Here is a 14,615-nt window from a genome sequence, read left to right as displayed (position 1 = left end):
AAATGTGATTGTGTGTGTGCACTCTATTGCCAGAAGTCTTGGGACACCCCTCCAAATTGGATCCACATTAAATGTAAGTGTTCCAAACACTTCCATTGCCACAGGTGTATACAATCAAGCACCTAGGCATGCAGACTACTTCTACAAACATTTGTGAAAGAATGGGTTGCTCTCAGGAGCTCAGTGAATTGGTACATGGGACATTGATAGGTTGCCATCTGTGTAATAAGTCAATTTGTGAAATTTCCTCGCTACTAAATATTCTTCAGTCAACTGTTAGTGGTATTATAACAAAGTGGAAGCAATTGGGAACAATAGCAATTCAGTCACGAAGTGGTAGGCCACGTAAAATCACAGAGCAGGGTCAGCACATGCTGAGGCTCAACATGCGCAGAAGTCGATAAGTCAATAACTACAGACCTACAAACTTCGTGTGGCCTTCAGATTAGCTCAAGAACAGTGCGTAGAGCTTCATGGAATGGGTTTCCATGACCGAACAGCTGCATCTAAGCCTTACATCACCAAGTGCAATGCAAAGAGCAGTGGAGAAATGTTCTCTTGAGTGACGAATCACGCTTCTCTGTCTGGCAATCCAAAGGATGAGTCTGGGTTTCGCAGTTGCCAGGAGAACGGTACTTGCCTGACTGCATTGTGCCAAGTGTAAAGTTTGGTGGAGGTGTGATTATGGTGTGGGGTTGTTTTTCGGGGTTTGGGCTTGGCCCCTTAGTTCCAGTAAAAGGAACTCTTAATGCTTCAGCATACAAAGACATTTTGGACAATTTAATGCTCCCAACTTTTGGGATGGCACCTTCCTGTTCCAACATGACTGCACCAGTTCACAAAGCAAGGTCCATAAAGACTTGGATGAGCGAGTTTGGTGTGGAGGAACTTGACTGACCTGCACAAAGTCCTGACCTCAACCCGATAGAACATCCTTGGGATGAATTAGAGCAGAAACTGCGAGCCAGGCCTTTTCGTCCAATATCAGTGCTTGACCTCAGAAATGCGCTTCTAGAAGAATGGTCCAAAATTCCCATAAACACACTCCTAAACCTTGTGGAAAGTCTTCCAAGAAGAATTGAAGCTGTTATAGTTGCAAAGGGTGGGCCAACTCCATATTAAACCCTACGGATTAAGAATGGGATGTCATTAAAATGAATGTGCATGTATAGGCAGATGTCCCAAAACCTTTGGCAATATAGTGTATCATTTACAGACTTTTATGTAATTTTGACAGCACTAATATTAAATGAAGCATGATTTATAATAATTTAATAATGAAATATAATAATTTATAAGTAGAAGTAGATTAATAGGTATCATTTCTGAAGATGTACTTGCCCATGATGATTTTGGCTACAGACTGCTTGGGTAATGGGTAGTTCCCAGGGCAGCCCTTGTGGTTGCTAGGGTGTTGTAGTTGGTTTCCAGGGCCATTTCTTTGTTGTTTCTAGAGTGTTGTGGGTAGTTTACTAATAGTAATAGTAATAGGGATTTCCAAAAGCTTTTCAGTTTGAATGAATAATTTCAAAAGAATCAAACATCATCACTGTCATTGGAAGAATGAATAAGTTCTTCAGACCGTTGTGGAAAAGTGATATTTTATTAATAACTTACTAAAAACAAAATTAGTTATTCATTTCTAATCTGTCTAATCTGAACTTTTTGTCAAACTCGCTTTGATGTTGTAAAATGATTGTGTGAAATGCTGTTGTTTTTTCGCTATTGTTATTTTTGAAACAATATTATTCACACTATAAATTGACTTTAAATGTACAGTATATACAGTATTAATTTAGTAAAAATGTAATTGCTGAATTTCAAATCAACTACATCAGTTTTTTTTGCACGTCTCTGAACAGTTTGTTGCATGTTTTCTCTTTGCAAAATCCCCACAATACCGTCTGACCTTCCCATATGGTCTGTCATTTCCACCACCATTTGTTGACCCAGAGCAAAGACACGCAAACACACACTGACTGACTGACAGTCATGCTTAGCAGCGTGGAACTGCGAGGGAAGTGAGATTGCGTGCCCTGAGCAAAGGTCATGCCGGGCCATGAGAGGTTTGACGCTAGCGTGTTAGCCAGTTAGTGCACACACACACTCTCTTATATCCAATGCACAATCGACCTAATACCTCCACAGCTTATTCACGCACATGGTCTTTTTGAGCCATTTTGAAACATTTTAAGCTAGTTGACTGTGTTAACATGATAATGTAGTGCTAATAATCATATCAAAGAGCTGAAGCTTTTCAGGCAGGACCCTGAAGTATTAACCGAAAAAATAGCAAAACAGTCGTACTGTTTGAAAATTATTCAAACCTTCAACCCTGAAGTTAATGTAGCATTTCAGTCTCAGATGTGGCAGCTTTCTCATGAGTTAGACATTAAATGAAGCATTCAGACAAGATAAACTGGCTTTTTCTTTAAAGGACTTACTCAAGTGAGAGTTTTGTTACTTTGCATAAGTATTGTCATTTGGGGCTTTCGCACCGGAGGAACCTTTTCACAGTTCCTAAGACCAATGGTGGAAGTACCCGCTTTTTGGCGTGTTCGCACCACAGGAATGATTTTAGTTATTTTGGGGAACTAATCTAGCTCCTACTTCAGAGTAGGGTCTAACACAGCACAATAGGAACTACCAGTGATGTAAATGTACACTGATTGGTCGAACGCATGTGAAACACCAGCATCCGCCATATAAAAACAAAAGCTGTCTACACACACAGATTATAGGCTATATATTTACTCCAGAAACTAACTCTATGTACATGGAAAAACAGTGATAGATGAACCTCTCAACCTTTACGCTTAGGAGAAAATCCTCGCCTTTGAGGGAACCTAGCGAAACTTGATTATGTATTTCTGCCAGTTAGTGCACACACACACATTTAGCAACCCAGCAACACCCAGCAACATTTAGCATCAACCACGTGGCAAACACTAATACTTTTTCCTATACTGTCTACTTTCTTTGTATAACAGTTCTATCTAATAACGTATTAGACATGACTGTTAAACAGATCCTAAACTAATGAGACGGAGAATGCGAGAGCTGTGTGCTCAGGCTCTGGTGTTCTTAGCACTGTCAGAATAAAAGTCTGCCGCGTCGTCAAAATTAAAGTCACAACCACAAGCGTGGCTTACGTCAATTCAGTTCTTGTGGGCGGTGCGAATGCAACCAGGAAAATGGCCCTAGGGGAACATTTAGTTACCGGGGAACCACCCTGATGGCTAGTTCCTATAACTAAGTTCCTAGAACCACCCGGTGCGAAAGCCCCTGTAGTATAAATTGCGTAATATATATATCCGCTACGCTGACTGCGCGTATTTATTTTTGCCGCGCGCACCCTCGCGCTCGTGCGGGCGCGTCGAGTATAAACGAGGCTTTACGGACGAACTGTTATTCATTCATGGCGTGCATCTCAATCATAGACTGATCAATGCTTGATCAGTGCCCTGACTACTGAACTAGGGAACTGATTGAGACGCACCCATGGCCTCACAGAGCGCGCATTTACAGACGAGCTGTCATTCACGGTGTGTGAATACACAACACTGGCGCGTTTTCAGTTCAGAGCGGTCGTGTGCATGTTACTTTCGGTTAGATAGAATTAGTGATTTAAAAGCCTCCGCCGGTGATACCGGTATTACCGGTGTTGTCACACATCAATTAACCGGTGGGAAAATTTCCTCACCGTCACATCCCTAGTTCCTGTGAGCTGGTTACGACTGTGTTTACGTTAAAACTCACCAAGATGGGCATTGAGACATTTTTTGAGTGTATTTGACCATTAATAAGATGGAAAAAGGAGCTAATTTTTGCACTTGTATGTCAGAGGAAGCTTTATTACGGTATGTGTGTGTGTGCGCTTCAGATGCGAGCGCGAAATCTGCGGGAATTAGTAGAATTAACGCTATGTGCAAGGCCGCGCAAAATTCAGACCGGTAACACCAATACTAACACGCTGTCATGAGGAAAAATCCAGCAGAACACCCGTTCGACATGTTCAGAGTGTTAACTAGACTGAATGAAAGGAGGCGGGTGCGTGTCAACTCGCTGTCGGTCGGAGAGAAGAGGAGAGCGCAGCTAATATCGATACTGTAGAAAATGAGTATCGTATCGTTTCAGATATTTCAGTATAGATAAATATCAAAATATGGATATTTTTGACAACACTAGTAGGCATACACACAGGTTCGAAGACTCGTTCTCTCGCCCCTACAGTGCAATTCGGCTAGGTATACATCCGCGCTAAACTATCAAGGTGAAAGTCATCATAGCTTGCGTAGTATAGTCGCAGCTCCCAACCCAACTTTGAGAATAGATTAACGGCAATATTTTTTTTATCGCCTGATAAGAGTCTCACTATAACTCAGCACGTTAACGCCGATAACAGCCCACCACTAATATATATATAATATATATAATATATATAATATTTTTTATTTTATTTTATTTTTTACGCCTGCTAGCATGTTCTTAGCTAATAGCCTGTCTAAGATTACCATTTACCATCTGTTTTCTTTCCCGTAACCTGAACGTCAAATGTGTGGTTAGAGAAGAGCCCCTGTGTGTGGGGCGAGATGAGTCTAGCGCAGGTGAGCATTAGCATTAGCACCCGAAGGATCAGCAGTGACTGTACAGAGTGTGGGCGAAACAGTGTGAGTCACACTCCATCACTGACTGAAGAGTCTCAAATGGAGGACATAGAAAGCTAATAAATGGCTTTTTCATGGTCTACAAATTCATGTGTTGTGTAATAGGTCCGTTTCCTGTTAGACAAACGTTAAAGTAGGATTTTTTGTTTGGTTTTAGCACTAGCTTCTTTAATACTTTCTATAAAATGTCCACTGCAAACATTATTCCATGCTGACTAGCATATGCTATGTTTTTTTTTGCATATTCTGCTGCTATGTGGTAACTCTGAGTATTTAGCAATGATTAAATGCCACCAAACTGATAAACCTTGATCCTGTGATTGGTTCTTCCTCAGAAGCGCTCATTGTATTCACAAAATAGTCTCGTAAAATAAAAGCCAGAGATGAACTTGATGGTTTTGTGTTCTCCTGAGAGCTAATGGTCATAATGGGTCATTTAACCAGCTAAACATACAAAGCTTTAATGAGAAATGCTTTGATGCTATTCGAAGGTACATTGCTCTCTATGACTTCAGTGGGAGGTGAGAGCAGTATACAGAGCGTATGACTGGTCTTAATATGGCTTAATATCGCCTTTATGGCTGGTGTTGAATATGTGTTCTTATATAGAATTAAGTCCTGCCCTACTTTCCACTTCCCCATCCTATTATATTTATATATGATTGTCATTTGTATTTGATTGTAATTCTCATTTTTATATTGAGTTACTATGTTATCTTAATAATTGAGTTGTATGTACTTATGTACTATGCATTTTTTCATAATATACACCGATCAGACATAATATTATGACCACCTTCTCGGCGGGAGTGGGGTTGGGGGGTGGGGTGGGGGTGGACGGGTCAAATAAATACAAAGCTGTATCAAGATGCTTGTTGACTAAATTCAAGCATTAAAGAGAAAACAGTGTCTTCACTTCTTTTTACACATTCATTTCCCACATATAATTGAATGAGGAAAGGAAAAACAAAAGAAAACAGCAACAACAGACTAGCATGTTGACTACTTGAACATACATTTTGCTCTCCTTTCTTTCTGGCCAGCAAATTTCTCAATGACTCTCTGATTAAAGTCAGTCATCTCAGTAGTGTCATGACGTTTGCATTTTCCAGTTAGATATTTGAGGTCTCTTACCCCCGTTTTTGTCCACAAAACTTCAGTACTGACACTTTGAAATAAAAGACAGGGAAAGCAATAAAGGGCTTTGCTAACAACACATCTAGCCAGCCACCTACGTTTCTCATAACAAGCGCGTGAAGCTCAGAGTGTAGCTTCATCCTCTGTCACTGGCCTGCTGCTGGATTTGTAAATCGCATTGGTCTGGTTCGGGATCCTTAATCCTTTTTTTTTCTTCCAACGAACGCGTTGTGAAAGAATTTGGTTTAACTGCTGCCATCTCTACGAAAGTGATCATCCTAACAAGGTTTTGGCGGAGTGGGAGTGACGGTGTCGCCCGCGCACCACTTTCGCTTTAGTGGCCAAGAGCTTAAAGTTGAATGACAGGTGAACCAATCAGATTGGATAAAATAACACGCATCCAATTCTGATTCGCCAGGGACGCAGCGACCTGCGTCCGGAGGAGGATCTTTAAGAAACCAATTAGAGACCAGCTTCAGGTCACATGCTGCCCGTATATTTTTTAACTAGACATCCATCTGTCTGGCGTCCCTCGCCCATGAAACAGCATGAAATATATTGAAGAACATATAAAATAGCTAACCGATCAAAGCCAGTTTTTATTAAATGCTGAGGCTCTTACTAACAGCCGGCACGTCGTATGAGTAAACTATTTTAATTTTATTTCATTTTTATATAATATTTGTATACATGTATATTTCTGGAATTTTGATGGGGGCAGCCCCCCAGCGGCCTCTATTGACAAGCCGCCACTGATGTTATGCCTGATCAGTGTATATATGTATATATATATATATACAATTATTTATGTGAATTATTTTTTAGATGTTTGTGTTTTACATGCCATGCAAACATTTAGTAAGTTCCCAGTCCTGAATGACCCTTCATTGCAACTAAGCTGCAAAAAGGGCTAAGATTGTGATGTCAGAAAGTCACATGACCACGTTGTGACATCTGTCAGTCGGAAGACGAGAAGGAAAACCAGAGACACAGAACTGGTAGTCTTTATGGTTAGTTTGCACAACCACACTCTTCACATACATGTAAAAGAGCGGACATAAAACGGGAAAAGTCATACTCTGATAAACTCTACAAACAAAACAAAAGGGAATAGACAAGTTAGTTTTGTATAACAGTCAGCAGTAGAGCGGCCATCTCTCTCTTCCAATCTCTCTCTGAAATCTGAACACAAGAACAACATGCATTTGCACAGTAAAAATAATGCAACACAGAAATCGTCATCTTAAAAGCACATCAACATTCATGTCATAAACAGCATTTAACATTAGCTGGCCATTACAACGTGTATTGACGTCACTGACTTCTGTCAACTTGGTCTGCTAAGTCATTGAAATACTATTGCTTTTATTATTCCTACGGTCGGACTAGAAGAAGAATATACTATTTTACTATCCTGGGCTGGCTGTGTTGCGCCTGCAATTCTGCGTGTCCTTCTAGAGGATTCCAGCTTTAGAAGGGAGTGGCTAAAGTTTAGTTTTAATAATCAAGTTGCTTGATCATGCACAAGAGTCAAGCATTCATTTAATATGGTTTCTTATGAATATTTGTTCTATAAGATGTGAAGGTATTGGCTGGACATGGTAAAATGTGTTTCAGACACCTTGTACTGTAGCTCAATTCGGTCTCTGTATTTAAAGCCTGTGAGTCATGCAGTTGTGGAAAGTGTGATAAATACATGTTCTTCACACGGCTCAGTGCTCAGTGGCTCCTCTTCCCACACACTCACAAACTGAGTGTTCTTCAGCTGTATTCCCTAAAGCACAGACCACAAATGGTGCTTTGAATGTGTGTCTCCATCTAAGCTCTTCAGCTAAATCATCCCGTAACAAAAACGAATGGTACTGAATGATCACTATATTTACAGTATATTCAATGGTATTTACATGGTACTCCAATGTACTTTAAAAAATACCACAAAGCAAGTCCCAACGTCATTGTGTGATGATCACTGGTATTAGAGCAGTACAATTAATATTACTTTATTCTTATGTTAGATGTGATTAATCGCAATTAATCGATTTGTCAGCACTGGCTACATTTACATGCAACCAAATAATCCATTAGTAATCGGATTGACAACTCAATTGGACTGAAACGCCTTCATGTAAACACCTCGATCCGATTGAGCTCGATCCGAATTTAATTTGGATCAGATTGCCGATCGAGGATCCGATATTATTTTGACATATAAACGCGCACATCAATGTTTCCACCCTCTAGGAGCTTGTGACTCAATTAAAGTCCCAATTAAAGGATTCATTCACTTCAGAATTAAAATTTCCTGATAATTTACTCACCCCCAAGTTATCCAAGATGTTCATGTCTTTCTTTCTTCAGTCGAAAATAAATTAAGTTTTTTGAGGAAAACATTCCAGGATTTTTCTCCATGAAATGGACTTCAACAGCAACCAATGGGTGAAGGTCCAAATCAATTCAGTTTCAAAGGGATTCAAAAGGCTTCAGAGGGCTCTACACAATCCCAACCAAGGAATAGGGTCTTATATAGCAAAACCATCTGTCATTTTCATGTGGAGAAAAATCCTTGAATGTTTTCCTCAAAAATCTTAATCTCTTTTCGACTGAAGAAAGAAAGACATGGACATCTTGGATGACATGAGGGTGAGTAAATTATCAGGAAATTTTAATTCTAAAGTGAACTAATCCTTTAAAAGTCAATGGATTCACAGCATTCTTGCAGTGTAAATTCTAGTTTGAGGCGCCCAAACACTTAATATTTTCAACGTTGGCGTTTATTGGTTTTTCGCAGTCTCAAATGCATTTACTACAACTACTAGAGATTTGCTGCTAAAACAGACTCAGCAGTCATGAGGATTCTTTTCCAAACACAAAAGCTTTGTTGACATTTGAAGTCTTTGTTCTGAATACCCTACTGAAATATCAATGTGAGTCGTTGAAATACTCGTTAATTGACTAGGGACCCTTTAAGTGGTAGAGGATCCTGATGGATTGTGAACTGGATTCAATCCATCTTTCAGAAAACGCAGAGGAGGCAAGATTCTTGCTGTTGGGGTGTGGGGGAGGCTGTCAACCTGAGCTTTTATTTCAGTTAAAGCTCAAGGATTGATACAGGTCTCTCGACAGCCAACTTAAAACAATCATAATCGCATTATACTGCAGAGGCTGATAAATCTGTTTTTCATTGGGGTAAATGGATTGCCTTGTTTGTGCGTTCATGGAAGGAGAGAGCAAGAGCACTGGAGGGTGAATGACCCCACACTGTGTGCTAAAATCTACTTGTGCCAAGATCCCGAAATACCTTACGTGGCAGCCATGTCATGTCTTTTTAAACTAGATCTCATGTATGAAATCCTGTGTAGAAGCCCAGAGAAGTGTGGGGTACATATTTACTTTCATTCATTTCGTGCAACAGATCTGGGCAAATGGAATTACCTAAATCTCATTGGTCAGATTGAGTCCTATCATTAATACTGTCAGAAGGCTGACAAACTTTACTGAAATTAGTTAATGGGTGGCAAATTAGTTGAGTAGGTTATATCAGACTGGATTGTTCAGTTTGATATCAGTCAACATGATTGGATGTGTTTGGGTCGCTGAGTGTAGAGCAATGCAATGCTACTTCCCACCAATTCATTTCACCATTTTTGTTAACTATAGACCCGATATTGAGATGTACGAGTAACCCACTTCTAGCCAAAATAACCTTGAATTTGGATACATGTAGTTTTTGCCAAATGAAATTCCATCATGTAAGCAAAGTCATCAGTGATTACAAGGTGTTTGGTTTCATTTCATGTTCATGTTCTAGATGACTAGTCTATTCTTGGGCTATGGTTAGACGTGTATTACATTTTCACTGACAGACTAAACTTTGTCTTGTTTTAGCCTAGACATCAGGGCTGTGTTTTGGTGGCTATTAGACATATTTTAAACGCAAATTGCTTGCTTGGTTTGCTCCTAAACCCATAATGACCTAGTCTGAATTTTTCCACAGTGAACTGCATAGTGAAAAGTTGTTAGAATAGTTACAAAACAGTAAAGGGTTATTAAAAGACAATGGCAGCAAAATAATACAAGCATCTTGAGACATTCAATTTGACAGTAATTGTATTGAAATGTATTGTTGAAGGCAGTAAATTGATTACAAAAGGGATGTCTTGAAGAGTGTTGTTAGGTTTCTAAACTTTTCCCTCCTAGAACTTCACTAGCAGACTAGTTGATTGTTGGGTGACTAGATGAATAATCAGTCAAAACATCCTTAGAGAGTACATCAATGCTCCTTAACTAGCCCAACCAACTTCAGCTCTAGGTCCACCGGCTAGACCAGCACCAAACAAGCACTAACCAGCATTAACCAGCTTGGATGAATTGTAGGAAGTGTAGGAATCCATACTTGTCTAGCTAGCATGGGATGCCAGTTTCCCCCCAAAGTCAGCCAACTTCATCAAAAAGACTATAGCCATGTTTCCAACGGGGGACTTGGGCGCTAAACATGCTGATTGGTTGAGTTCACCCAGATTTTGTGATTGGTTGACTCCACGCAGAATTTTATTTAAACTTCCATTTTTAAAAGTCTGTTGCGGTGTGTGCAGTAAGAGTTGTTTACTATTCCAGTCAACAATGGAGTTTGAAAAATACGACGATGGACCGTTGACGAGGTTCAGGCTTCATTAAGCTTATATGCAGAGGACGAAATCCAGCGGGAACTGGAAAGTCGCTCGCAGTCCTATGACACCGCACTATCTTCACAGTACTTCAGACCGTGATGGAACCGCAAACAGCAACAGTTCTGGGGGGAAAAAGTTCCTTGGACAAATTGTTCCTTGTAATTTTGGTGGAAACGTGGCTTATGCTGTTCCACCAGCTAGAGAAGCCCCAAACTGGCACTAAGTGACATCCTAACAGGAAGTGGACTTGTGATCTCCAGCTGGTCATTTAAATTCTTCTCCAAGAAACTTGCCATTGAGACTAGCAGGAAAGGAATCAGAGCTATCAGTCCATATAGCCAGGAACAGTCAGGGAAAAAGGCTACATCCAGTACAAAAGCCCAAGTGAGTAACAGGGAATTTGATGGATGTGATTTTTACATGAGAGTGTCCAAATCCCATCTGGTTTTACCAATAACACACTATGGAATGAAATACTGACAGATACTTCGTGCTATGTACATGTGGGGGATCCAGGGGCACATTCTTGTGAAAACTCCAGGCAAACCTTCTTTGTTTCCAAGAGCACGTCAAACTCAAAGTCCTGCGATATTTCGGTGATGGAGGGCACTGGAGACCGCACGCACAGCCGGCACAGCATGTCGGTATGACAGACGCACAGATCTGTTTGCTGCATGTCTCCCTGAGGGCAGATGAGGGAGTCGTTATCAACCATCATACACAAACTTGGAGGGAAAGCCTTGCGGTTTGGGACATGTGCTTAGATGATGCTCAGTGATTGTTCCACTTCTTTGACTATCTGTGTCTTTGATTATCTACAGTACTGCAATTCTAACATCATTTGAAGGCAGCATAACACCATTCTCACTGACGGTGATTTGTAGCAGGGCGACCTGAAGTCATTTATTTTGGTGACACAAAAACAAAGTTGAGCAGAGTTGAGAACATTATTTACAAATGTGAATGCTGCTAGTGTGACTGTCCCTTAAAGGCTAATTCACACTGCATCAACAGACATGTTTGTCTGGTTTTGTTGGATCAGTGTGTTACCCCGTCGGCATCTGATGCTGTTGGATTGCCATACCATGGCAGTCTTTGGAGGGAATTTCAGGGAATTTCAAGAATAAAGATATTCCGTATTACAATGTCAGGAAATTAATTTTTTTATCCAAACCTTGGTAGGTTTGAATCACAATGTGCACAGTATGTACTTACTAAATGATCATTTACTGACACTATAGTATGTATGACATACAGCTACTGTACATTTGCCTAGTCAAATTTCAGACTAGTTTGTCATGAGTGGATGGATGAAATAAATATTTGCCTTTCTTGTTTGTTTGTTTTTTCTTCACAGAAGCATAAAGTAGACCTCTTTTACAAGCTCCGTCACGTGATGAACGAGTTGATTGATCTGAGGCGGCAACTGCTTTCAGGCCACCTGACGCAGGATCAAGTCCGTGAAGTCAAACGCCACATCACTGTACGACTGGACTGGGGCAATGAGTGAGTTACTCTCTTTTACCTCCAAGAAAATGCCCTGCAAAAATTCAACTGAAAAAACTTGTCTTAATCGTAAGGAAGAACAAGGAAGATGCCTTAAAGGTGTTGTTAGCAATGTTAGTCATATTGTTAATATCCATAGGTCTAAATCTTATGTATAAACCAGCAAATATGCATTTAAGGTGTTGTTAGCAATGTTAGCTATCATGTTAACTTCCACAGTTGATCTAACTCTTGTGGAAGAACCAGCAAACCCTTATGAAAATGAACCATGGTTTTACTACAAATAAAACATGGTTATTACAGTTAAACCATGGTAACCACAAATTAGCCATGGCTTTGCTACTCTAACCATAGTTTAACCATGGTATTTGTGGTAAAACTGTGGTTATTTAAATGGCAATCAATTAGCCAAAAAAAAAAACATGGTTACTACACTTTTACTATAATAAAACCATGGTTAATTTTCGTGAGGGAAGGTTCCTTTAAGGTGTTGTTAGCCATCATGCTAACTTCCACCATTGGTCTAACTCTTGTGGAAGAACCAGCAAAGATGCCTTTAATGTGTTGCTAGCATTGTTAGCCATGTTTTTAGCATTGTTAGCTATCATGCTAACTTCCACAATTGGTCTAACTTCCATCATAGGTCTAAATCATGTGGAAAAGCCAGGCTCTTATATAGCCTATGTCAGACAAAATATGCCAGCTGAACTTGTGAAGTACATCCCTATTAAACAAGTCCATGGGATTGTCATGCATTTGTTCCGCCCTCCAAATAATTTGTTGATATTAAGGTCCAGTCCTGGCATGCTTCACTCAATTGAGGAGTGTTTAAATAAGCTCTTGTGGGTAATGGAGATTTGCCAGGACTTTTAATGTGTTAGAGACCAAGGCCTCCTGAGTGGGGAATCAACAGAGCTCAAACACTAGAGATGGATTGCTGCGCCTTTCTCGTCACCCTAAACCAACTTGGCCCAACTCAGCTAAGAAATGAGGATAACAGGAACATATGTCATTCACTGCCTGGTTAATGTGAATTACTTTGAGATTTCAAATGCAAACAACGAGGCCGAACAAACCAACACAACATGAGGATGAGTTTTTTTGAGTAAATTGACTTTTCACTGCAATGAAAGGCGATCGTGTCTGTCCTTCAGATACCGCCCCCATTTTTAACCTACACAACTGTGCAATTCTTCACAGTTTTTGAGTTTTGAGTGTCAGTATTTACAGTTCTTGCATCATTATTTCATCTTTTTCAGAGATTTTCAAACGTTTTAAGTCCAATATCCATTTGCTGGTACTGAAAACTGAACTGAATTTAGAATAATATAATTCCAAATATCATAATAAAAATAAATAATACAAAATATATAATTCATGTTTAATTTTTCAATTAAAATATCCAAAACCCACTAGAATTTTTTGTGTGTGGACTTATGTACTTACATTATCCCAAATGTTTCCAAGAATGTTTAAATCCAGAGAAATAAGCCATTTTAACCAGGACACGGACAGTGTCTATGTCGCCTATCAATGACATTATACCCTCGTTACCCTTGATTAATGGTTTTATTTTGTAGAAACCATGGAAACACTAAATATGCTTTAATATATTATATCATTAGACAGCCAGGTGAGCAACTGTTTGGATACATTCATCGAAAACTAATGATTGTTATATAGCTCAACACAGTCTTATTGTTTATATCTGGTTTTCTTGATTTACCGCGAGTACCATGTTTTACCATGCCTAATATCGATCTAGCTCACTGCAGTGTGCAACAAGTGTCTCATAGTAGCCACCGCACAAACGCACAGGGGTGCGTTTCCCGTACAACGACGTAACTCACTGCTGAACTACCATAGTACGATGCATCGTTGAAGTAATCAACTAGCTACTGACGACTGTTTCCCGAAACCATATTGTCGCAAATCTGTCATTGAACCAAGTTGGTTAATGATGTCACGCAGGTGGTGGAGTATTAACTTATTTTATTTAATAGTTTGAGATCGAATTAATGCTAGACTTTTTGCTATAAATTACAGACATGGCATCTGAGGATTCATTCTTATTTTTCTCAGTTATTTTGCTTTATTTTCTGATTCAATCACAAGCTCGATTTTACGTACTAGTGCACGTCCGCACAATGCGCACTCTTCAAAAACGGTGCTTTAAATCTCTTGACAAACTAAAAGACATAATTGACATTTGTATGTATTCTAAATAAAAGATATAAGTTGTACTGAATGTCAGCTTGCTTATTTTGCTCATGGTAAGGATTTATTAAGTCCACATGTCATGCAAACAAGAAACTATGCTTCTAACCACAGGTCGAGAGCTGTCGTTCCAACCACGCAAGTTTGCGACGCTGTTTGCGAACGTTCGTTGGAACGATGGTTTCGGGAAACACTGACTTGTTGAACTATGTTGATAACGACCGAACTTGCGACCATAGTTGGCTAACGATGCTTTTGGGAAACGCACCCCAGAGTAGCATTATAACACAACTTTCAACACACTCAAATAATGTCTCTAATATGATAAAACAGCGTTGCATTACCTCACATACGCATGAGCGGAAGACCAAAATCGCTTGTCTACAGCATAATAAAAGCTCCACTGCTCTCGAACCGTGTG

General features: G+C 39.8%; 1 protein-coding gene across 1 annotated transcript in view; it reads left to right on the top strand.

Annotated features, from left to right (window-relative positions):
• The window catches only part of dock3 (dedicator of cytokinesis 3), a 314,866-nt gene that overhangs the window by 188,532 nt on the left and 111,719 nt on the right, over positions 1-14,615 (top strand). Inside the window, exon 6 of the mRNA XM_079807891.1 lies at positions 11,829-11,977. Coding sequence (XP_079664017.1) covers positions 11,829-11,977 — 149 coding nt within the window. The remainder of the gene's footprint in view (positions 1-11,828; positions 11,978-14,615) is intronic.

Source organism: Gobio gobio (assembly GCF_949357685.1).
Source record: "Gobio gobio genome assembly, chromosome: 24".
In the NCBI taxonomy this organism is placed as follows: domain Eukaryota; kingdom Metazoa; phylum Chordata; class Actinopteri; order Cypriniformes; family Gobionidae; genus Gobio; species Gobio gobio.
This window is presented reverse-complemented; position numbering and strand designations above follow the sequence as displayed.